We start from the raw sequence: 26,063 nt of genomic DNA, 5'->3' as shown, positions 1-26,063 counted from the left end.
TATTGTTCATTCTTCATATCGTACAAATCTCCATAGTGCTCCTTTTGCCAGATTCAAAGTGTGAATTATGGAGGAACGGCACATTCCGTACCTCATGGTGGACAGATGCTCCTGTGCAAGAATGTGCCTGCAAAATATATTTATTCCAAAAATACAGCAGGAGGAAATGTGGCCTGCTTGGGACGCAGTGACTGTAACATGTGTTGGTGATATCACAGTGTCTCACTTTCCATCATGAATTTTTCAGTGACAGTTCATTATCAGTAAGTGGAGAAAACAAAACAGAAATGAAATTCCTGGAACGGGTCCTAAAAATCCCTACTTTACACAAAAGACACTGCTGTACACTGGAAATTAAATACTTCAGATCCAGGGAAATTCAGGCCACATCTGCAGCATACATTGAAGGCAGTATTATACCACAGTCATGGCTTCTCACAAGGAATCCTGGGGAAATGTGGTTAAGTATTTATATGCAAAATATCCCTTTTTGCTCATGCATCCATACTTGGGGCTCCACACTCAACCATGAAGCTCACTGGGTGACCTTTGGCCAGTCACTGTTGCTAAGCCTAACCCATGGGTAGGCAAACTAAGGCCCAGGGTCTGGATGCGGCGCAATCCCCTTCTAAATCTGGCCTGTGGGCGGTCCAGGAATCAGCGTGTTTTTACATGAGTAGAATGTGTGCTTTTATTTAAAATGCATCTCTAGGTTATTTGTGGGGCCTGCCTGGTGTTTTTACATGAGTAGAATGTATGCTTTTATTTAAAATACATCTCTGGGTTATTTGTGGGGCATAGGAATTCGTTCATCCCCCCCCCCAAAATATAGTCTGGCTCCCCACAAGGTCTGAGGGACAGTGGACCGGCCCCCTGCTGAAAAAGTTTGCTGACCCCTGGCCTAACCCATGGAAAGGTTGTGAGGATAAACTAGAGGGAGAGGGGAGAATGATGCACACTGCGCTTGAAATCCTTGGAGTAAGGCCGGGATAATAAATAAATAAAATGAACATACTTCCCTTGCTCTCTCTCAAGTTGCCTTTTCTCCTTCACACACAGTGCTTCCACGTTTTTGCCTCAAACCTTTTTCCTTATGAGAGCTGAGAATTCAAGTCAGCTTATCGTCTAAAGTGGCACTGGGAGGCATGGCTAGAATCTGGGTAAAATTCAGCCGGCTGGGTAATGTGGCAAACAGATGCTCAGCCATGAAGTCCATTGGGTGATCTTAGGCTGGTCATTGTCTCTTAGCCTAACCCACCTCACTGGGTTGTTGTGAGGATGAAGTGGAAGGGAGATAACCACGCACACTGTGCCTTTAGCCCCCTGGAGGAAAGGTGGGCTATAAATGTGATATATAAATAATAAAATAAAAAGGGGTGTGTGACTTGTGGAAGTAGCAGCACAAATAGTCTGTGTAGCAAAATCAAACTGCTACCATTCAAGCAAAGGGAATCGACACATGAATTTTCCTCATTGTTCGTAATTATGATTGGTGCAGGTAGGTGGGTGTTGCAGGAATGGGCAAAAGAGATATTGCATCTAGGACACAGTGTAGGTTGAATGAGCTGCTGGGACGTGTTTGAAAGAAATGGCCCAGACATTCCACCCTCCTTTGCCAAAAGTTGATCAGACCTGCAAAGGACAAGCAGCTTAATGATGTGGAAGAAACCACCTCTGCAGCGAAACCCCCAAAGTGAAAGGCATCTTTCTTCTGCTACAATGGAAGTGTGAAACAACTTGAGAATCTCCTTTTTATCCCAAGGCGTTCCCTATGATTTTGCAAATAGGGCTACCAGAATGTGCATAAGCAGAGGGGAAGGGCTGTGGCAGTAGACCTTGTGCTTTGCATTCTGAAAGCCTCAGGTTCAATCCCCGTCATCTCCAGATAAGGATGAGGAAGACTCCTGGCTTGATTGGCCCCTGAAGAGCTGCCACCAGTGTCAGCAGTACAGTGGACACTCGGGTTGCGAACGTGATCCGTGTGGGAGGCGCGTCCGCAACCCACAGCGCCACATCCGTACAAGTGCAGGTTGCAATTCAGCGCTTTTGCGCATGTGCCGAAACCCGGAAGTAACCCGTTCTGGTACTTCCGGGTTTTGGCACGTCCGTATCCCAAAAACGCATAACCTGAAGCATCTGTAACCTGAGGTATGACTGTACTCAGCTAGATGCATCAATGTTCTGACATGGTACAGGGCAGCTTCTTCTGTTCCTTAAGTCTCACTTAAGTCATGCATACCTGAGTGCAGGGATCACTACCTAGGATTGCAACAGACAAGGCAACGGGGTGAGAGCCCCCCACCCCCATGGTGAGGATTAAACACATAATAGCATGCTCCAGAGATTTAGTGTGAGGAGCCATAGGTTCATGCACATTTTTATTGAGTAGTAATATAAAATGCTTTTTTTTTTTCATTGTTACAAGTGCATGCTTTGATTGCCAACATTTCATAAGTCAAATTACAAAGGCAAGGCTGTAGGCTGTAGTGAATTACTTGGGCACTTATACAATTGTTAAAAAATATCAGTGGACTGCTTTTGTTGGTTTTTCATCTTCCTTTAAGAATGAACCAGTTGTAACCCGTAACTGATATACAAAGGGAAAAAAGTGAAAAAATTACACGGTTTGTGGCACATGACAGAACGTAACAAAATGACTAAACCATCATGACATTAACAGTTATCATGCATTTAGTTTCACATGTAACTACAAACTTAGTTTAAATTTCACAAGGTTTGCTAAACATGCTAACCATCGATATGTGCACTGACAAGCTTATATTAAAAACTTTTAAGAATACTCTCCCCCTTAGATTTTTCAAAGCTTTTTTTTTTTGATTACAAAATTTCAAAGGCATTAGCATTTTCTTTTTAGAGAATATAAAGTACGCCAGTACATACATTTCCAGTATAAGTCAGACCACTAAGCGCATTACAGTCCCATACAGGCCTATACAGCCAATTTTTTTTCTTAAAAAACATGCATAGGCAGATTTTTACAGAATATAGATGCTTTCACTGCACTTAATATGGTGTCTTGTTCACTATACTTAAAAATGCACCACTCATAAATATTTAAATTCAGCAAGCCACAACCAAGACTTGATTTACCAAAAAGAAAAAGAATAAAGAAAGGATTCCTAAATATAAACAGCAAAAAGAAAAGAAAAAAGGAGTATCATTATTCCAGTTTTATTTTCCTTAAAAACTTAAAAGAAAAGATTTCTCACTGCCAAATTAGTTAAGGTAAATGTTATATTTAAAGAAGGGCATTCAAGCACACTAAAGAAACCTGAGGTAAGCATAATCTGTACAAAATTAAACTGTCCTTTTTGGCATTTTTAACAAATTTGCAACTTTTTTTTTTAAGATTGCCTAATTATTATTTTTTAAGATAGCCATCGTCTGACAAGAGTAGCAAAACATTATCAATAAATAGTCTCCTTATTTAGTTTGTACATCACTTTGTTAAAAATGTTTTTGATGTTGTCCATGTTTAGTGCTGCAACTGTAAACGTACAATAGTTAGTAAGAAATCAGACAAAATTGTCATGTCCAGTAACATAATAAAAGGCCTTTCAGTTAACATATCGAGAAGTTTCCAATGCAGTAGGAAAACATGTTCATTCCCCTAACTTTGCAATATATACCAGCATTAGCTTTCATTTAGTTTTCTACAAGCATTTTAAAGGCATATCCAAGGAGGCGTTGAACCTCCACCCCCCACCCACCAAAATAAAGTCTACTATCTCTTCTTAGATGATATTGTAAACTGAATCCAACACCTGGCCCCCAGAGCAAGTAAGCTATCATCAGAGGCAAGAACATCCCACTGCTGATATGCAGCAATCCCATCATGCCCTGCAGCTCCAAAACAAAAAAATCACAAGTTGGAAACGGTCACTGAATATTGCTGCTATTACTGCCATTACTGTCAGTGCCATTAGTCTCTGAGGAGATTGCCTTGTTGATGGAGTTAAGGTTGGCATCGGATGGCATGGCATCTCTGCGAGGGGGCATCCGTTCGTTAATCCGGTCCAAGCCTTTGGCTTCTTCAAAGCTCGTGATCTTATGCTGCGGCGAGAATCCTTTGATAGCTACACAGAGAATTGGGGGGGGGGAGGAAAAACAAAAATAAAAACAGAAACAAACAAACAAACAAAAACAAAACAAACAGAGAGGAAAGGAAAGTCAATGGCGACAAAGTGTTGGCATTTTATCAGCTTACTGAACAGTCAACTGAGTTGAGAAATTCCTTCACGGTGAAGAAAATAAAATGACAATGCGATTAAAGCTTCTGGATGGATTTGGAAACAGCTAGAAAGTAGATAGCCAATGTATCTTGAAAGTTTAAGATGCTCCCAACAAAATTCATTCCTGACATTTTATTTGGTGGTTCGGTGTGGAATGAACTTTTTTTTCAGGAACAAGTAGTGCTCACAGAAAAATAACAAACTAAAATCTCCTGTCTTAAAAGTGTAGGGTCCAGTTTCACACATATTGGTGCAGTGAAGCCATCACGATATTTTCTGCCCTGTCAACTGCATGTAGTGAATGTATGCCTCCTTGTGGTGGGAACTAAATTACAAAAGGAAGCTGGTTTGCTGTTGTAAATGGCAGCTCCCACATGTGTTTGTATGAATGAAAGCATTGGCTTGAAACTGGGAATGCAAAATAATCTTGCAACGACTTTAGGGTATTAAAAGAAAATGTCTGAACTGGTCTTGAGTGATAAATGGTTGCGATGTCCTCATAGTCTCATTCGAGATAGAATTCTTGTTGATTTCCAAGGGAGATTTGTTGTTGTTGTTTTCTTTGGAATAGGCAATGCAGGATGAATTTAACAGCAGAGCAGCTGTCAAGAGGCCTCACAGAAATGATGAAACATTCAAAACTATAGGTTGCCCAAGAACTCTGGTTTGTGGCCTTTCAATAGCCATATTTCCAGGTGTGCCAACCTCACTGCAGAGGTTGTATGATGCCAAATGAGGACTTAGGTTCTCCTTTTAACAAGCTTTGCTAACCAGCTTCAAACCTTGGTTAAGATTCCTGCCTAAAAACCAGGACTCTGGTTAATCTCCACCCCAGTCAACATCATGGTTGATGTTATTATTTGGTAGGGGGATGGAGAGCAGTGGCAAGCTATGCAATGGTCCACTCCCTTAATCCTGGTAAACAGATTGTTCCCATTATATAGGAACCTGCATTGAGTGTTTATGAAATTTATCATACGAGGATACCCTTATAATGCATTAGACAGAAGGTCCTCAGTGTCTTCACTACAGAAGAAATGATCATACACTACTCAGGAACAATAACCTTCTCTGTCAGCCCTAGAGCACTACTGGATAATCTGGTTAAACTGCAGTAATTGAGTGTGACATGGATGCTGAATATCATTCTTTTTGGCATATTTGTCCTTCTTAACTTTGAAAGTGTAGGAACATAGGAGCCAGTAAGTGAATTTAAAAGTCAATGAACTTGCCCTTCAGCAATGACATTAGGAGTTCCACATTGATCTCACTAGGTATTTCACACATTCAATGAAAGGGGAAAAAAATTCAAGGGGCCTGATGCAATTCCATCATTTCAGGGGCTTACTTTAGAGTGTTTAAAACAAAAAAGGGGAAGGGCTCTGGGCAGCAATCCAAGAAACAGGCTTAACTTATTGGTTGCTGTTAACCCCTGGTGTGTTTCCCACCTCTTATTTTAGTAAATATATATATATATATAAATTGAACAAATATATATTTCAAGAATGTTGGTTATGTTTCTTTCTGCTGGATTTCTTAACATGCAAGATAGCCAAGATGGTCAGTTAGTACCAGCAACATGGGGAGAGAATACTGGGAGGGCATGAGCGAAAAGGAGGGAGTTGGAAACTGAATTTGCTCTTTGGTTTATCTGTCAAGAGGTATAATCAATTTTGTTCTCCATTAGGGAGAAAGTATAATCCTTTCTGAATTTTGAGATGACTTCCCCCCACCCCTCACATTTCTCCTTGAAGGCAAAGTCCCTGGTACTATTAAACCACTTGTGTTGAATTTTGTGGCAAGGACAAATCCTCTCATGCTGACATTTTGCCAACCACCGCTGTGGAAATATGGACTGCAGACAGATACAGAGGACCAATTCCCCTTCCCCCCATGTGGTGATTTCTTTTTTTCCTGCACTTTTTTTGCTAGGTGGAAACCACTGCATACTGCGCCATCTGAAGGGGTGGAACATAAAGATGGCTTTGAGGCTATCATGGCTTCTGGAAAAAAAAATTCAACAATTAAGTCAGTGGATTGGATCCAAAGAGCTGTGAGCGGTTCGATAAAATGTGTGCAAGATTTCCACACAATGCTAGAACAGATAGGGCCTTATTCTTCAGCTAGAACAAGAGCCTGTGCAAGTAGAATAATAGTGGAACACTTGTAGAGAAGAACGCTTGCACACTTTTCTCAAGCAAGGGACCCTAGTGTAAAATGGCCCTTCCTGAGGGGAAATGGCCCTTCCGTGAGTTGAAGATGCCTCCCGCATGTGGAAGGGTATCTTTGGATCCACTCCAAAATGCTTAATCTTTGCATGTTGGACCACTTCAGACAACATAGTTTGCTGTGGAATCTACCACCCTTGGTTGTCTGGAAACTTCCCTTCATCACTTGTAACCCACATGTTCCCACCTATTCCCCACAAATTTCATATAGGTTTCATACTAGAGATAACCTGAACAAAGACTCATAGCAGAACATTCAACCCTGGCCCTCTTAAAAATTCACCACAGTGCTGTCAATTTTGATCCAGTCCTTTGACGTAGGTGTATAATGAATGGCAATGTGAAGTGTACGGCAGTTTAATTTTGCAGGATGTTCAGCTGTGATTGGATGTATGAACACCTAGACTCCGTCAAAGGCCTGCACAGGCCCCTAGTAAACACTTGTTTATGTAAACAGAATCGTTATTAGATTTCCCAAAGGCGATAGCTTTTCAGATCAATCAATCAACCAATCAACCAATCAATCTTTGGTTACAGTGCAATGTAATGATCAATAAGAAGTTTAACTTGAACAACGCGTATTCCCAAAATGGGACGCACATCTTGGTGTCAAGCAGACATATTTATACACCTTTGTGCTGAAGAATGTGCTCTGCTGCAGTTGCTGGTCAGACAATGATTATTAGCAGTTTACATTGAGAAGTAATACTAAAAACACAACACAGTCACAGAAATCACAGGAAAAAAACAGCCAAACTGTCAACAAGAATGCACATTGCAGAGTAGAATTTGCCAACAGGAATAGAGAATTCCAACATAAATAGCAGCTCACTCACTGCTATTTAGAAAGCAGTTGTATTTTCTCTTACTTATTGCTAAGAATTTTGTTCACTCCTGTAACAAAAAGATCAAAAAACAGATAGGAGGGCCAAAATGGCAGTCTTACTCCATGCCAACAGAACTAATGACTAATGATTTTTTTCTTCTTTTTTTGGAAAAAAACTCATGTTTTAGGGGGGCAAGAACAAAATACAACTGAGTAATTTTTTGGTTTTGTTTTAAAGGGGAACTTTTGAGAGTCTTCTTGCAAAACAATTTGAATTACTAATTTAATCATCGTGTATAGAAATATTTCAGTATGCATCTGGAGATCTATTAACTGTACAACTAACAAAATTGTTTTAAGAGCTGAAACAAAAGGATCCCTGAGAAAGGCAGCTTGAAGTTTTGCATTCAATATCTTCGACAGTAATTCATTTGTGCTGGTAGTCATTTGAAATGGTGTTGGTTTTAATAGCTACATTAGAGAAAATTCCCAAAACTTGCAGGGGAAAAAACCTCCTAACATCTCTCATTGTTTTAATATTTCCCCCCTAAAGGGACATTTTAAAATATACTAAATTACAGTGAAGACTCGTTCAAAAATCACTTTCACAAGAGACCTCAGCAAAGGGAGAACCCCATTCAACTTTAGTGTTCTCTCAATTTTCAGATATATCTTAAGGTGACATGGGGAACTGATTGATCCCCCTTAAGGGAAATTGTTTGTTTGTCAAATGGGTTTTACTAAAGTGCTGCCATGCCCCCTTTGAGTTGCAAGCTTTCTTATCCTTGTGCAATACTGATTCAGCACTTTAAGCTTAATGGACACAGATCAGAACATCGCTGCAACTTTAAGAAACAACACCAACAACAAAAGGAACACTTTCCCCTTTAAAGCAAGTAAACTTAGGTTAATACTGAGCCACAATTGTTAGCTCAACACCCACACACTCTATACAAGCTACAGCAAAAATGAATACACCCAGCAGAGCCCTTCTCTGTTGTAACAACAACAGAAAGGGGTCTGGCCAATTTACCTTCATCAGCCTCAATAGCCTCAACAGTAGCTGAAGAGAAGAAAGGGGTAGCAAAACGAATGAGAAAAATGAGCAGAGGATTTAACTCTAAGAACAAGTCAGTGAATAGCAAAGGAGCTAGTACACTTGAAGGTTACTGTAAGTGCTGGATTTTGACACAGAAGACAACATAGAATGCTACACACAAAACAGACACAGGTATCGTAATTTGCAGGCAATAGATTTCTTTTTTTTAATGTTTTTGGGGGGAGAGAAGTGAAAGATACTCATTTGTTCTTAAATATCTAATAAAATAAAATAGCCACATGGATTAAATTGAAATGCTATACCGTATTGCCCATACAATATACAAAGTTGACGGTATAAAAGGGTGGCTGCAACACTGAATGGGGCAGTTTAGATTGCAGAGTGTCCAGTAAGACATATCGTGGCATTAAGCCAGTGGACGAAAGTACCAGCAATGCAGATCAGCAAAATACTGAAGCACCCTTTGGTCAGCAGAGGGACTAAGGGAAAAGATGGTTTCTGATAATTTGGGGAAATATTTTCCTTTTCTCTTGGATGCCTTTTTTTTAAAAAAAACACACACACACTAAAGAAATACGGAAAAGAGCTTTCAGTGTTCAATATTTTGTTTGTGGGTTTCCTTGCTTAAGAGTGGCACAGAACACCATCTTTTCAAGTGCCCCATATTGTTAATTTTTTTTATTAAAAAATATGTTTTAATTTTATTTAGATCTGAAATACTGGCAGAACAACTGACCATTTCAAAGTTGCTGGTAGTATAGCATAGATTTCAAACCACCATGGCGTTTTAAATAGGTCTTAAGAAGCATTTGCAAACAGAAATGAACAAAGAAGTTAATATCAGAAATGCATTGTTACATTATAGCTTGAATGTCTTTTTGACAGCCAGATGTACCTAAATCCACATTGGTATTAAGTATGGCAGCAAGGAAGCCTATCTGCCCATAGATAAACATGCTGGCCTGGGTCTGGTTTAGAATGTTGCATTTTTTGTAGTTGCAAAGATTAATATGGACTGAGATCAGTGGAATCTCATCAAGTGTCATCTTGCATCAAGGACAAGTTCCCCCATGGAATCTATAGCCCTCGGGTGCAGCAAATAAGGTAACTCAATAACCAAAATAAATATGCATAATAAATAAGAAAGAGGAAAGAGACAATAAAACTTAAGATGAGAAAAAGGATCCAAACCAGCACAATACACTAAAAGAATGGTCACTAAGAATGTACACATTTCACACAATATATTGCTCATATTTTCTGTTAATACATAGCACAGTTGGCAAAATGTGCTTAACAGAAACTATGTAGATTTCAGTATATTTGGTGAATGGTGCAAGGTGTTAACTAATGGGTTGTGTATAGTAATGTTTCACTAAGCTATAATACTGCAGTATGAGGTAATTTCCCAATGGCCAGGCTTTTGGACAATCTGATAGAAGCAATTGTATCAAGACAACAGTGGGGTTTTTGGGGGTTTTCTCCAGGATGGGTGGGTGATAAAATTCTATGAATGTCAAGGGACTAGTAATATGAAGCAAATCCTTTATGTGCCTCAGTAATTCCATTAGTGTGACAAACACACTTTGGTCATCATATTGCAGCATTTACAAAGCAGAACGTTACCATATGTGTAACACACAAGCCACCAAAAAGAGAGTTTACCACAGAATACCTGAATCTTCTAGATAAAGAGAAAAAGAGACAGAAAGGGGGAAAAATACAGGAAAGAAACTCCAGGAAAGAAATGGGAAAGTTAGAGGCTGAGACTGAGTTATTGAAAAGGCGAATCTCCATGTCTCACAGTTAAAAGCTACATCATAATTATGGTTGGACACTCATGGGTGCATGTTACACAATAGTAAAAACAGAAAACAGTTAATACATTAAAATATTTGACTGTGGCTCCTTACTTCAAGAGAAAAATTCTACTAGCTATAGAGTGGCTGCATAACTCATACAAAATATGACTTGAAACAGTAAGTGAGAGAAAGTGCCTCAGTGCTTGCATATGCAGCAAAACCACCATTAAAATGTTCTTCCCTTTATTCAAGTAAATTGTGAGTCTGCCGTATGTGGCATTAGTTATTCACAAGCCATTAGTTATTCACTGGCCCTCAGAAACTGAATTCCAGTTACAGAATTCCAATACGGCAGTTCTCCACGAAGAAGAGAAAAGGAAGAATGCAATTTGGTAGTTATCAGCTGGCCTAAGGAAGGATTGGCATGTTGGCCAATAATTTGCAGTTTTTCCACATACGCAGTGTCTGCCATTTTTGTAAAGGGAGAGAGGTTATGCTGAAAAGCAGACTTGCATGCTTGCAAGCACAATGGATGGGAAAGAAAGCCTTCTCAAGCTTTGAAAGATGGGATTCTCAAGCAGAGGACTTTCTTCCCACCCTCTTCATCCATGACCTTTAGAAGCTGTCAACTAAGAAGTTAGACAGGGCAGATGAGTTTCACTCCAAGCCTGATCCACTGTATTTGGATTCAGGTTGCCTGGGACTCTGGAGGAGATGGGGAGGCAGACATGTCTTGGGAGGGGACACTCAGGTCACTTACTTGGAGCTTTAGCTACTGCCTGCCAAAGCGCTTGGCATTGTGCTCCCTGGCTTGCTCCAGTATTCTGCTTGTGATACAGTATAATGAATGTGATGTACCAGCAGCAGGCCCCTCCCTGCAATGGTGCCTGGCTTACCTGACTGGTAAGGCCAAACAGCAGTAGAGGAAACCTGAATAAAGCACTGGGCTCACTGCATTATGAGGAAACGAAAGCGGTTGCTGCACTGGTGGGTCCAGATGCATGAATTCAGCACAGGACCTGCCCTGCAGCTGACTTGCTCACATTTCTGCCATTTAAATCACCCCATAATGTAGTTCCTGTGAAAGACTCTTTGGGAGTTGCATTGATGATAAGTTAAAATGATGGATGCACTGGCAAACATGGGGCACTACATTTCTGTCCATGCCAGGCCCTCCCTCCAATAATAATAATAATAATAATAATAATAATAATAATAATAGGTGGGGCAAACTGGGAAATACAAACGTCACTGGTATCACCTACTTTTCCGGGATCCCAGCTTTTGCCTGAATATGTTGTGGATGGGGACTACTTCTAAGGGAAGTGGTTTGAGAACTATGCAAGAAGGGAAACCTATTCATATGCAGTGGATATGCCCCGGCTTTTGTAAAGTTAAGCTGCCAGAACAAAGATAGATATGTTTTTAAGCTATCACAGTAAGCTGGTGCAAGCCTCAATTAAGTTCCTCATGCCGATGCCAAAGGCTTACGCATGGATCTCCACTAAATGTGGTTTCTGGATGGCTCAACCCATCCTAAATGAGTGGGGTCAGGGAGCAGCTTGGCTGTGTATACGTGTGCTCCCCCTTTTTACATATATATAAAAACAAAAACAAAACCCCCAGTCATTTAGATGAGTCTTTACTTACATACGAGGCAGCAGTATTCCAGAGAAATAGCAGAGATGATTTTGCCCTTCACATGTGTAACTCTCCCCTATATATGCAGAGTCACCCCCTCCCCTTAAACATTGCCAAGTATTGCAAACAGGGGGTGCGTGCATTTATTTAGTTTGGTTTTTCAGCCAAATTTTGTGAGCCAGCTTCTAGTCACTCTGTGGTCTCTCTCTCTCTCTTCTTGAAGAGACTGCATTTATATAGCGGAAAGGAATTCTGTGCTTTAGCAGCTGAATTTATGTACACCATAGCACACATTCACAAACATGCTTACCGCTTTGCAGAGTTTGTTTTCCTCCAGAGAGCACCCCACTGGGCAGCATTCCTGTTGGGGTCAACCCTTTCAGTGTCAGCACGCTCTCACTCTCTTCCCTGGTAGAAACAGGATGAAGCAATTGTCAATTGCAGCCAGCAACTTATGTGGTCAAAAAGAAGAGAAAGGAAGAGCTAAGCACTTCCTCATTGTTTCTAGATCCAACTCCAGCTGAGGGACACCTTTCCCTTCCCTCTGGTAACATCTTTATTCATTTATATCCCACTTTTATTTTGTCATGGAACCTAACGTGGAGTGCATGTGGTTCCCAGGCAGTCACCCATCCAGGCACTGGCCAGACCGCTTTCTTTTAGCAAATCTAAAGCTCATGTGGCCGCAGACCATACCCTCGTTGCATTTTCATAATACATGAGTTGTATCCAAAGTAGCACTAAGTAACTCAGGACAGATAAAAGGAAGTACAGTGGTACCTCGCAAGACGAATGCCTCGCAAGACAAAAAACTCGCTAGACGAAAGGGTTTTTTGTTTTTTGAGCTGCTTCGCAAGACGATTTTCCCTATGGGCTTGCTTCGCAAGACGGAAACGTCTTGCAAGTTTGTTTCCTTTTTCTTAACACTGTTAATACAGTTGCGACTTGACTTCAAGGAGCAACTCATAGAACGCGGTGTGGTAGCCTTTTTTGAGGTTTTTAAAGACTTTGGTGATTTTTGAAGCTTTTCCGAAACTTTCCCGACACTGTGCTTCGCAAGACGAAAAAAATTGCAAGACGACAAAACTCGCGGAATGAATTAATTTCGTCTTGCGAGGCACCACTGTACTTTTCACAACAGCACATAGTTAAAGCATGGAAGCAACTCTCACAGGAGGCACTGATGGCCACCAACCTAGATGGCTTTAAAAGAGGATTAGACAACTTCATAGAGGAGAGGGCTTCTGGTGGCTACTAGCAACGATATCTAGGCTCTGCTTCCACAGCTGCCAACAGCAATGCCTCTGAATACCAGTTGTTGGAAACCAAAGGAGGAGAGAGTGCTCTTGTGCTCCTGTTTTGATTGCTGGTTTCCGGTTGGACACGGTGAGAAGAGGATGCTGGACTAGGTAGGGCACTGGCCTGTTCCACCTGGATCTTCTTATCTTCTTAAATCCTTGCATGAGCAGAACAACTTCCACTTGTGGAATAGGACTTCCTTCCCCTCCATGTGCCCACTAAATCTGTTATGGCTGTTCCCTACCCCCCCCCCCCCGGAGCAGATGTGAGGATGGCGCAGCAAGCACAGATGGCAAAAAGTCATGCTGTACAAGTGGAGGTTGTCCAGTGTGTGCAATTATTTAAGTTGGATGCCACTTATGTTATTATGTATTGGATTTTTTTGTATTGCTGTAAGCCACTTTGGATGCAAATTTAGGCCTAAAAAGCAGGATACATATATAATAAATAAAACAACTGGTCCTCTACCTCCTAATTCTAATACAGTTGTACCTTGGATCCCAAACGCCTTGTGACTTGAACGTTTTGGCTCCTGAACGCCGCAAACCCAGGAGTGTTCCGGTTTGTGAACGTTCTTTGGAAGCCAAATGTCCGATGTGGCTTCTGATTGCATGCAGGAAGTTCCTGCAGTCAATTGGAAGCCGCATCTTGGTTTTCAAATGTCGAACGGATTTCCGGAATGGATTCTGTTCAACAACTAAGGTATAAGTATACTGGGATAAGGAGTAGCAAAGACATGAGAAACACATATTCCTGACTGCATCATTTTAATGCAAACTTCCTTGGCAGAGGCCTGCTATTAAGATAAAAATTCCAATTTATTCTTATTTAACACCTTGCTGGCACATCTTTGATAGCCATGCAGGCTTATCTTGTCGAGATATCAACAACCTGATGTATTTGCATTTTAATGAATTTGCCAGGTATGCATCCTTTGCGTGAGCTCACACGGCTATATTCTGATGAGGATTATAACCATTTGGAATTTCCATTGTGTGCTGCAGCTTGGAACCCAATGATTTCATCTTCTTTGTGATTTATGACAGCATTAGATGTTTGGTGGTTTGGCATGAGCTTGGAAATCCTGGTTGCTCCTGAATGGCTGCAAAGCAGTAGGGAGGAAGGCCAAATTTAGAGACATAGGAACATTGAAATTTGCCTTATACCAATTCAGATCATTGGTCCATCTAGCAGTTTTCTCTGGGTGTTAAATGTTACTTTATTTGATGTAGGTTGCGTATTTTAAAGTTATGTTTTATGATCACATTTTTGTATTGCATTAGATTGTTATAAGGTGTACATTCTTTGTTTCTTCAGCTTGTAAACTGCCTTGGGTATTGTAAGATAGAAAGATGGTATACAAATTAAAAGTGATGATGATGATGATGATGATCCAGGCTACATTCTGGATGAAACAGAACCAGTTTGAGGGAATTAAAAACAAAGCTTTCAAATGGCGAGTGCATTAACAGAGAAGCAGTATTTTAAAGCACCTTGTCATCCTTGTAATAAACAGTAGCAAAGAAGTCATACCTCAGCACAGAGAATACTCGAGCCATTTTGCCTATTGCCCGGATCTTGTTCCTTATAACTTCTTTCCGAGCTGCGGCTGTGGCACCTATAAGGGGAAAAAATAATAATAAACATGAAGAATTATAATGTTTAGTAGTTAGTAATGATAAATTTTGAGTACTTTTTCTAATGCTTTGGCAGCCTGGCTTCTCAGTTGAGAAAGATATCTCAACACCACAGAATTAGACCATTTAAGCCTCCCATGCCAATGTGGTTGTTCGGGACCACAGCAGTTGTTTGTAATATTGGAAAAACCCTTGCAGCAAACCAAAACTCCTTTATACTCCAAATATCCCAACTTCCTTCCTTCCTTCCTTCCTTCCTTCCTTCCTTCCTTCCTTCCTTCCTTCCTTTCTTTCTAAAAATGAAAATTTAACTTACTAAGCAATCCCAACTTATCCCTATTGAAACAAATGGACAAGAGAAACTATCAAGTGCCTAATTGAGGCCCATTCTATTCCTACCAAAATGTCGAAGCTAGGGTAGAAACACCTTAGCATTTTGCCTCTATTGGAAGTTTGGTTTCTGCCTCCGCCCCCCAATACCTTCCTGTGTATACAAAAACCAACAACAAAACCACTACAAACCACTGCAGGGAGCCTGTGGAAGTCCAGGAGTAATTTTTTTATCCTTGGGGCTTAATTCATCTCCAAATTGCCTTTATCTTGACCCAGCAGTTAAAATATTTTCAAAGCGCAAACTTGCAATGGTGATTTCTTTTTTCTAATGTTCTGGGTGAGGAATACTGAGCACCAGCTCAGACTTAGGAACCAGCAATCCTAACTGCAGAAATAAATACACTCAAGCCTTCACCATCCACTGCAATTTGACAGGGAGTGCCTGCGACTGCATGCCACTGGGGCTGACTCAGGACGTTTTGTTGACTCCCCATTCCAGGTACAGAACACCCCTCCTGACTGGCAGCTGAATCTTACACAGGTGGTAGGACAGTGTTCTCCATCACACCTGAGGAAAACAGGCTAGTTTAAGGGCCTCAGGGTAGACATTAAGGCCAGCAACAAGAAAGCTCTGCTGCTACTACTGGGGCCCAGAGCTCAAGAGGCACAGAAGGGCCTGCAGCCACTCTCAACATCTGCCGCCTGAGGTTGCTGCCTCACTTTGCCTAATGCTAAGGCCAACCCTGCATACTAGGGGGACTGAGATAGCTAGCAAATCTAACTCCTAACTGTCCTGTGCCTGCAGATTGTGATTTCAAGCACATAATGATAGGTTTCACTGCATCTTATGCCATAAAGTTTACAACAGAATGGGAGAGGAAATAAATGCATCACAAAATAATCCTACAATTGGTTTCTAGAAGTTTGCATGTCTGAACTTTGAAACAAATATAAAAAATTTTGTTTGGCATATCTGAGAAGCAGCAAACATAAAGAATTTTACTTTTGAAGTATTTAAAATTCCTGTATGTGTTATTTTAAGTTGTGGGGTTATTTTGGAGGGTTTCAGAATCTTGGTCAGAAAGGGAAATGAGGCTTTTCTCTCACTGTTGTAACAGAAAATGCAAAGTGACGCAATATCTAGCAGTGAGGAGGGGAGATGATGTATGTTTCTTAAATAAGAGTGTACTGACTTTAAATAGGAATGGCAAAAATGCAATTAAAAGTGGCTAGTAATTAAAAATGGTTAAGAGAGGCCTGACAGCGATATCACGTGTATCAGATATTAATCAAACAATGATCCAACAGAATTCAATCTATTTTGAGTTCCTGTTCAACTTAACAATCAGATTTTATAGTCTTGTTTTCTTTTAATGATCTGCAGGCTGATAATTTGGGCCCTTAGATGTAACATAGAAACTAATGATTTAAGTGTTGAATAATAAACACATAAATGATTCTATGAAATAGCAATAATAATTTCAAAGTAGGTAAATAATCAGAAAATGTCATTTGTTAGAGCTACAAAGGACAGGATTGGGGAACAGGATTTATTAGGACATGTTAATTTTTAATTGGCAGGTGAAACACAGATTCAAGGGAGCAAACTCTGTAATTGTTTAATCATAAAACTAGAATATGGGAAAATACTATATAGGAAAAGTGGAACACATTGAGTGGTACCACAAGGCAAGAAAATGATGATGACAAGAGACTGTCTCTGAAAGGTATATAGTGGGGGAAAGGGAAAAACAAGAAAAGAACACAAATACTTGTAGGAAAAAGGAGACAAGAAATGTTGCAGAAAATTAAATCAGTATAAGTAAAGAATGTTATATAGCCCTTAGATTTACATAATTTTGTCAGCTCAAGCAAGCTTCTTCCCTCCATAGGTATTATCATATCTTTTAAGTTTCCAAAACAAATGTCTGCTGCTTTTATTGAAATGCACCTGAGTTAAGGCCTATTAATTTCAAAATGGGTCAGCTCAGAGATTGACTAATGTTGGAATTACCATTTAGAAATAGTTAACAAATTTTATGAGCAAATTCCAATTCTATATAGTTTCCACTACATTCATTCAGCATTAAAAGCCATTGAACTCATTTAGTTTCAACACCATCTTCCTATGCAACATGGAACAGTGCAAAGTGACAAGGAAGGTGCCTGAGACAATGGGCTCAGTTCATAAGAAAGAGCTGGACCTGGTCCCTCAGGCATTCTGATGCTACCAGATGCTTAGAAGAGAAATATGACACACTGGCAACACTTTAGAAAAAAGGGTTATTTGCTTACTTATTTATTATTAAATTTGTATACCACCCTTCATCAAGTTCCCAGGGAGGTTCACAGCAAGGCGAAGGCCCAAACTGCAGCTTTGTCCCATTCATGAATGAAATGTACAGTGCAATTTAAAGCTGTGCTGAGGCAGGAGGTGCTGATTCCACCCCATCCCTCCACTCCTAATATGTCCCTCCATGCAAGGAGGAGGGTCTGCTCAAATTTTAGCAGTTGGTGGGGAAGGGCTAGAGATCTTCACGTCATATGGCCCTTTCAATTGCCTGTCCTGATTTAAATGTGAATGGGGCAAACATGCCTTCAAAGACATAGATCTATCATGGACGATCACATGTAGCTTAATCCTTACCAAAGTAAATGCAGTGATTTTCCTGACTCTAGGTAGAGAATGTGCTCACTTTCAAGCATTTAATGTAAGTGGGCACTAGTGTTCAGTCCAGAGCCGAGACTGTGGCAGAATCAAGCATTGGTGCTAAATGAGAGGGATCACAGTGGCTGATATGAAGAAGGAAATTCCTGAAAGTTAGCACTTGGGAAAAGTCACACAAAAGCAAATTAAATGTAAGCCTTTCTTGCCCATTTAATAATACCTTTCTTCTGCGCATAAATAGGATCTTCTTATGATATTCCAAAGGGGGGAAAAGAAACAGATCAGTGAAGATTGCAGATTTTTTTTAAAAAAAGGGGGGAGGGGAGGCAGAGGAGGAAAGTATAAAACACGACAACATCAATGGGAAAGCAATGCTTAAGTAATTCTGAAAAATAGAAAAGAAACAAAATTAGGCAGGGAACATCAAGAAGGAATGGAAAAAACAATGATGAGAAGAAAAGCACTCTGCAGCTCAAAGCCTTGTTAGTAACTTGTGCAATAAACTAAAATGCAGCAAGACAACCACAAGGCTGGTCTATTATTGGCCATGGTGCTTGGGGCATGCAACTTCTTTTTAAAGGGGATCAACCTTTACATGTTAACCAGGGGAGGAGGAAAGGGGCATGTACCGTATTTTTCGCTCCATAAGACGCACCAGACCACAAGACGCACCTAGTTTTTGGAGCAGGGAAACAAGAAGAAAAAAAATCTGAATCTCAGAAGCCAGAATAGCAAGAGGGATCGCTGCACAGTGAAAGCAGCAATCCCTCTTGCTGTTCTGGCTTCTGTGATAGCTGCGCAGCCTGCATTCGCTCCATAAGACGCACACACACATTTCCCCTTACTTTTTAGGAGGGAAAAAGTGAGTCTTATAGAGCAAAAAATACGGTATATGTATGGATTTGTACTCATTGTGGCATTTCTGCCATGTAAATGACAACCAGCATGGAGCAGTGGTCAAAGTGGGGGACTAGCACTGGGGAGGTTCATTCGAAACTTCACTGAGCCACAAAGCTCACTGGATGCCCTTGGGCATGTCACTATCTCTCAGCCTAACCTACCTCACAGGGTTGCTGTAAAAATAAAATGCAGGGGTAGAGCTCATGCATGGACTAGCAGAGAGGGATTGACTGTATGGGCCCAAGACATAATGAATGCCTTGTTGAGATGTGGGATGGACTTCCCCAAGTAAAAAACACTTTAGACTCTAATTATCACACATGCAACAATCCACTGGGGATTTTGATAACCCTACCATCTTTTGCTCACAGTGCAATCAACAAACTCCTCAAGATGGAAAACTCACTGCTCACTTTCTAAACAATGTGCTATGCACCAGCTCTAAATCCCTAGCAGGTCCTGTCCACTAAATACGTGCCAAGTGCTACAGTTATATTTCACTGAAATTATACTAAGCAAGAAAAAATTAGACCAGTTTAATTAAGAAGAAGTGTTTGTCCTGTTGATGACAGTGCAAAGGACAAATCAAGTCGTCCGCTGTCAAGCCGTCTATCGTAAGTGCATAATTTTAATTAGTGCCTCCTAAGGTTTTTAATCATCTAAGTCAAATTCAGTAAGCCAGGAATGCCATTAATTAGGAAAATAACACATAAAGTGTGAGCTAGTTGTAGAGACTAGTTCAGGTTGCTAGGCAATAGGCAAAGTTGTGTTTTTTGTGTGTTTTTTTTAAAAAAACCCCAACCAACATATTGCTTTGTTTTCCCTCCTTAAGAATATTTGATGACAAATACAAGATTAAATCAAAATAAATTTAGATACATTGCATTTATATAAGAATTTTAAGTTTTTCCCCTTCCCTTAAAGCAGGCAAATCAACAGGTCAGAACAAATAATCACAGGGCATACTGTCTCAGAAAGCCTATTTTTACTGTTGCTAGACACCAGTCCCTCATCTACACATATTAATTAGAATCAGCAGAGATTCTTCTAAAATAAATGGTAGCTACAAGCTATTTGTTTATGAGAGTTCCATCAAGAAAATTCTATCTAATCTTATCTATCTATCTATCTATCTATCTATCTATCATCTATCTATCTATCATCTATCTAATGCAGTCTCTGCTTCAGTACTTTGATGGGTTGTGATCTTAGATCTAATCCAAAACCTAGTTTCACATTATTCTCACTTTTTTAAATGAAAAGTGCTTCTTTCCCCAGCTATCTGTTGCCCTTTTCCACCACTTACAGCCATTGCTTCTCTATACCATTTTCATCTCTTCTAGGACCATTTGCCCTCGCTGCTATTTAACCTGGCTGTGACAACACATGTGATTTTGTTGACAACAGCATGCATCTGGTGTGATGTGATCATAGATGGTTATCATGTGGGATGCCCCAGGCAATCAGGTTAAAAAGCAATGAGGGTTGGGGATAAGGAAGGCAATGAAGAAGTAAAATGTAACTGAGCTGAATCAGCAGTCAGGGAGCAAAGAATGAGGAATCTTATCACAACAGCATATAAGGTGGGCTCTTTTTTAAGTAATTATATTGGTTGTGGCAAATATGCTATTTAGCAGATACTGGAATGGGGACAATGTAGATTCTTATCAACAGGCATGACTAGGAGCCAAGCAAGGCTGTTGATGAAAAAACCAATTTGGATTGTTTGAGAAATTTGTATCTCTTTGAAAGAAGAGGCACGCTTGAAGTATTCAGGGACAGCCCCCTCCCTTACAGTTTTGGTTATAAAAGCTGGCATTTTGAGAATGAAACTAAACTTGAGAAGTCTTCCTAGCCTCACAGAAGGCAGGGGGAAAGCAGGAATGGTTTAGCGTTACACGTGTACGCAACCATTGTTAGAAGGAATATTCCCTCATTCCCAATTATACTCAATCCTTGCCTCCGCACTGGCAGATGGTGAAACTAGCAAGCCTTGTACTCTGGTTAAAGTTAGGCCAGCTTGATGTGACAAACATTATTTTTGCAAAAGTTTCCAGTGTCCCATTTTGGAGGCACCGAAGCTCTTGAATGTGCCGCTTGCCTCACCCTATTTGGGTATCCAAAGGCTCATGCCATGAGGACAGAGCAGGGAGACTGCTGTGGTTGTGTGAGACCTGCACGATTTAGAACTGATTCGACAGACTCATGGACAATAGGAGTGGCTGCTAGCCATGATGATTATGCTTTGCCTCCACTGACAGAGGAAGTATGTCTCTGAATACCAGTTGCTGAGAATTTTGATGGAACCTTTGCCTATAAATATTACCATTCTTCCAACATTATTTCTTGTGCAAAATCTCACCAAAGTATTGGGATCACACACTCTCCCCTCCTCCTTATACACAGCCAACTTCAGTTCCACTTCTAAAGTATCTCAGTTTAGTATTACATATGAACTAGGGACTGTGGTTTAAAACAAACAAGGGGATATTCAACCAGTCAAATTGTTCAGCAAGTCATCCTCATAACCTATCATTTGAAGTTGGCATGTTTAAAAACTGACCAGTTTGTTTTAAAGGAGAATCTTAGTTCACGGGGACCAACAGAGCAACCTTCACCCTGTCTACTCATAAATAAATTCTGCTAAATTCAGTGGGGCTTACCCTGAGGTAAATGGAATTTAGGATTGAAGGCTAAGTCCCTAATATGTATACTTCAAATTGAATCCTTAGATTCTGTGACAGTAGTTTTTCAGCATGGTCACTAAAGAGAAAGAAGCTACTCTACACCATATGTATTTATGACTTCAGCTTAAGCCACTGCTAAAAATAAGAACGAGTCCTAACAAAAAAGTTTTAGAAAACTTTTAACAAGTCTTCAAGGCAGGAACAAAATCTGTCTCATGCATCTGAGATGAAAATATAGTCTAAGTACAGCAATTAGGGAAAGCAGAAGACATTATATGAAAATTATTCCATTAAAGTACGGGTATTAACTTATTCACAATAAGGTAGAATTTAACATGATATGGTTTATAAAGCATTTGGTACACTATAAGGCCATAGAAATAATAGACAGCAATACTCTGCCTGCACAATGATGTAAAATTACTAGCTGATACCAAGGCACTTTTGAAATAAAATGCATTATCCCCCATCATAATATATACACGTGGTATGCATAAGATAAAGGCTACCTTGCAGGTTTTCTTCTCACACTATGAAATCAGTTCTAAGACTGGTTTTGTGTTTGTTAGACCTTTTTAGGATGATGAACCCTATGGCCTTGGCTCTACATCAGTGATGGGGTACCCATGACCCTTCAGATGTCACTGAACTACAATGCCCACCATCCCTGGCCACTGGCCATGCTGACTGGGGCTGATGGGAGTTGGAGTCCAAAAACATCTGGGAGGACCACCATTTCTTTATCCCTGCTTTAGATGAATGTTGTTGCCAACCACAGTAAACAGACAGTGGGAATAGGACTGAGTTTCTATATCAATACTATAAATTAACAATCAGCATTCCAAAATGTACAAGAACCCAATGACCACCCATTCTTATCTATACTTCCTCTCTGTATTTTATTTTACCTCAGTGTGTTGTAGGTTCCCTCTTGCCTCAGAAATAAAATTAATATGTAGGCAGAAAGACTAGGAACTGCCCCGAGTTTATTTACTCTGATCACATTTGAAGATTTCATTAATAAGAGACATAGTGATTGAAGACACAGAAGACCCCAAATTGGCCTCTTTATGTTGGCAAAGCCACTATTCTCTCAAACAGCTGAATTGATCTATCTGTTCAAACAATGGAGTTTGGTGGGAGAGGGGAATCAGTCATTAGAACAATACAGTCTTCCATAACTACTGAGTGATCTTGAAAGACTTATAAAGTGCTAGCCTATAAAACAATCCCAAAGCTCCAGTTAGTGCAATATGCTAAAGGTTGTTACTCTCAAGGTTGGGAATGCCATGCCGAAACAAAATCTAGCAGCTATGCATGTTAAATACACACACTCCATGGTGTCTATCTTGTCTTCCTTGGAAAAACCATGATCAAACTCTCAGTTTACTGGGAGAAGAGTTAAATCTCTAAACACAAGTTTTTTCACACCAGCTTGCCAGGAGATGTCCAGCACCATGTGGATCCCCTTTCCAGAGTTCTCAGCAACTTTAAAATAAGGCAAGAAACAGCTGGAGCTCTTCACACTGTTCGTTAGATGCTCCTGCTAATTTCTTACCTTCTTCATATTGTAGCACAAACGCGAAAAACCACCCCTATTCCCCAGATTCTCTGTACATGACACAGGGAGGAGCAAGTTGTGATAAGCTTCTTTAAGAGACACTCACATTTATCACAGAGGGCATTCACAGTGATCACAGGTGATGGTTGGCTAAGGAGCCAAGCCAAGATTTTTGGATTGTCTAAAATTGTATTTTGGTGGGGTGTGTGGAATAGATTCATAATGATCTATTTGTTTTGGACATGGAAGAACAATGGTCTCATCAGGGACCTGTTGTTTCTGAAGCAGGGAGGACCTTAACTTCAAGTTCAACTGCCACCCTATGGCTGGCCTCTAACGTAAGAACTTTGTAATAACTAACAAGACAAATATCCTTCTATTATCAGGCAAAGGGAAAACCAACTTTCACATTCTGTTCATGTAAATGTCTGGGCCCATTCTGCACAGGCTTCTGGGCATAGAGAAGATATTTTTTGGAATTGTGTGCCTTTTTGATTTGAAGAGGAGCAAAAGAAGAGAAGGATATATTTTTCATTCTTTTCCAACAAACCATGCATAAAAGCAAACATACCATTGTCTAGCAGGAACACTGTCTTGGGCAGCTTGGAAGAACTTAACTGTAGTCCAGAGAGTTCCTCCCATAGCCCACCCTATGACTTGCCTTGAGATTAATAAAGACGGTTTTCAGGCACAAACGTTAATTGGAACACACCACTTGAGCAGAAGACACAAGGTGCTTACCATCAAAGCCATCTTCCTCTGTTCCGAGTTCATCATCTGAGCAAATGTTCAGCACGTTGACCAGCATCTCTGTCACTGCAAAGAAAACCACATGGAAGATGTGTGAGAGAGAGAGATACCTGATGTGTCCGACAAGAAAGCTGCTAGTGTAGTGGAGTTAATGACGGTCACAGCACAAACAACACTTTGCATAAGCTAATAGCATCAGACTTTTGATGCTATTTGTGTGAATATGCAGAGTGAGGTCCAAGATTTTAATAAGGGATAATTGGTACTGTCCACTGCCAAAACTGAAGGATCACTGCACAAGTAAAGTTCCTGTTTTGAAATATACAGATGTTCATCCCTTCCTTTTGGTGCCTGAACTACAAACGGAAAGCCTAGTGTCTTTTCCTCAGAAGTTTGGTTTGTTGGCTCAATGTGAACAGTTTGGGTCAGGCTTTCTACAGTCCCCACTGAAGGTTTGTTACTCATTCCTCTCACTTTCTCTCATGTACTAGGCACAAGGCTGAGGTTATTGGGTGCTGCTAGTGACAAAAAATAAGATATTTTAGCTAAGTGCCCAGCAATGCTTAAACAGGGAAAGAAGGCATTTCTGTCTAAATGAATGCTTCAAAGAAAAAAGCAAAGCCTAGCACTAGGTGGTTGTTAATGCAAGCTGATAGCGTCTTTCTAAGGTCAGGAGACTTCTGCACCAGCACACCCTGGATTTTGCTGAAAAAGCAGTTCTGTTTAAGCTATTTTGTTGAACTTGGAGGTTAGCCTAAAATACATTTACCAAATTGTAATGTATTTGAAGCACATGGTAATGTCGGTTTTCCAAAGCTTCCCATCCTCTTAGGACTGTTTCACATACTATGCAGCAACGAACTTGGCTTTGCTACCAATGGTTGTACTCAGAGTAGGCCCACTGATATTACTGACCATGAACAACTTATGTCCATTAATTTCAATGTGTCTGCTATGAGTAAACTTCAGCTGTATACAACCCCCAGTGTACATTCAACAGGAAATTGCCGTTTGTTCCATTTCCCTGATCAGTGGGTCTGCATGACACAACCATTTTCAATTATCTGCCATATTGACAAATCACATTTTTAGGTGCACAATTAGATGTATACCTAAAAAAAACATGTTTATAGCAAATATTCTATGACAGGCGGAATGGTAAGGGAAAATTGAATAGCTTCTCTACAAAGAAAGCATAATTAAAACAGCTGCCAGAACCAACTTGAAAATTTCTGGGGAAGGACTGGATTTTAGCTTCTATTTTTTAAAAATAGAAGCTAAACAACAAATTGGGTTATAACTGAAATATTGCAAAAAAGGGGGGCTACTAATAATGGTGGACATTATGCAGATTAAATTATGAATGACATTTTTATGTAAGGGTTTTTTGTTTTTGCTTTAACCACCCTGAACTATTTAGTATCAACAGCAATGTTGGCCATCTCACTGCTCACCTAACTCTAGAATGCTTATGAATAAGTTAATAAGCACAGATACCAAATATTGATCCTTGAAGACTTCATTCTCTAGACCCCTCCACTCATAGAATTGTCCATTTATTTCTACTTTTTGCTTCCTCCACATAACCAGTTCCTGATCCACAAGAGGACCACTCTTCTTATTTAATGACTGCTAAGCTTACTCAGGAATATTTGGTGAGGTACACTGTCAAAAGCTTTTTGAAAGTCCAAATGCACAACAGTAACTAGATCACCTCTATCTATATGGTTGTTGGCACTTGCCCTTGCAGAAGCCATGCTGGTTCTGCTTCAGCAAAGCTTGTTCTTCTATATGCTTGGTGATTTTATCTTTAGCAATACATTTTACCCGTGCTTTTTTTCTAGAAAAATGTTTAAGGGTACTCTCATTTTGACTCAAGGAAATCACCATTTTATAGTTCAAAGTGGGGGAAATAAATACAGTAAATGGACAAAAGTACAAAGATTCACAGAATGTTTAGGGGTATGCATACCCCTGCATTCCCCTGGAAAAAAACACTACTTTCTACCATTTAGATAAGGCTTCAATATTTTGAAAGAAGATTTCCTGCCTCTAATAGCTTCTTTGACTGCTCATTAACCACAAGTGCATCTTCTTGGCCCTTATGGTACTTTTCCTGTTTTGCCGTACAGACACCAGCTAAGCTTCTGATATTGTGATTTTCAAAAACTCCTAACCCCCAAGCATAGCTAGAATGACACTCAAGGCACACAGGATCTAAATTCCTACCGTTCCATCCTAAAAGGCATTCTGTATGTCCCCCACCTTTGTGAGGGCTTTGGAAACACAAGTTGTGCTTTTTCTTTGAGTAGAAAGTAACCACAAGCCACTGTTGTTCTGCTCAAAGTTATGCAAGTTAGTTTAAAATCAGTATCAATAAAAGCCGACTAACACATTGAGATACCCACCCAACCTCTT

The 26,063-nt window shown here is 40.1% G+C and overlaps 1 protein-coding gene across 2 annotated transcripts in view; it reads right to left on the bottom strand.

Annotated features, from left to right (window-relative positions):
- Positions 1-2,365: 2,365 nt before the first annotated feature.
- The window catches only part of PPP3CA (protein phosphatase 3 catalytic subunit alpha), a 184,246-nt gene continuing 160,548 nt past the window's right edge, over positions 2,366-26,063 (bottom strand). The window contains exons 10-14 of one of the 2 annotated variants that reach the window (XM_053403963.1): positions 23,637-23,711; positions 14,643-14,727; positions 12,121-12,218; positions 8,341-8,370; positions 2,366-4,097 (exon numbers count right to left, since the gene is read on the bottom strand). In XM_053403963.1, coding sequence (XP_053259938.1) covers positions 3,901-4,097; positions 8,341-8,370; positions 12,121-12,218; positions 14,643-14,727; positions 23,637-23,711 — 485 coding nt within the window. In that variant the 3' untranslated portion in view covers positions 2,366-3,900. The remainder of the gene's footprint in view (positions 4,098-8,340; positions 8,371-12,120; positions 12,219-14,642; positions 14,728-23,636; positions 23,712-26,063) is intronic. The other variant, XM_053403964.1, reaches the window with a different exon arrangement.

Source organism: Podarcis raffonei, chromosome 9 (genome assembly GCF_027172205.1).
Source record: "Podarcis raffonei isolate rPodRaf1 chromosome 9, rPodRaf1.pri, whole genome shotgun sequence".
In the NCBI taxonomy this organism is placed as follows: domain Eukaryota; kingdom Metazoa; phylum Chordata; class Lepidosauria; order Squamata; family Lacertidae; genus Podarcis; species Podarcis raffonei.
Note: the sequence above shows the minus strand (reverse complement) of the source record. Positions and strands in the feature narration are given on the sequence as shown.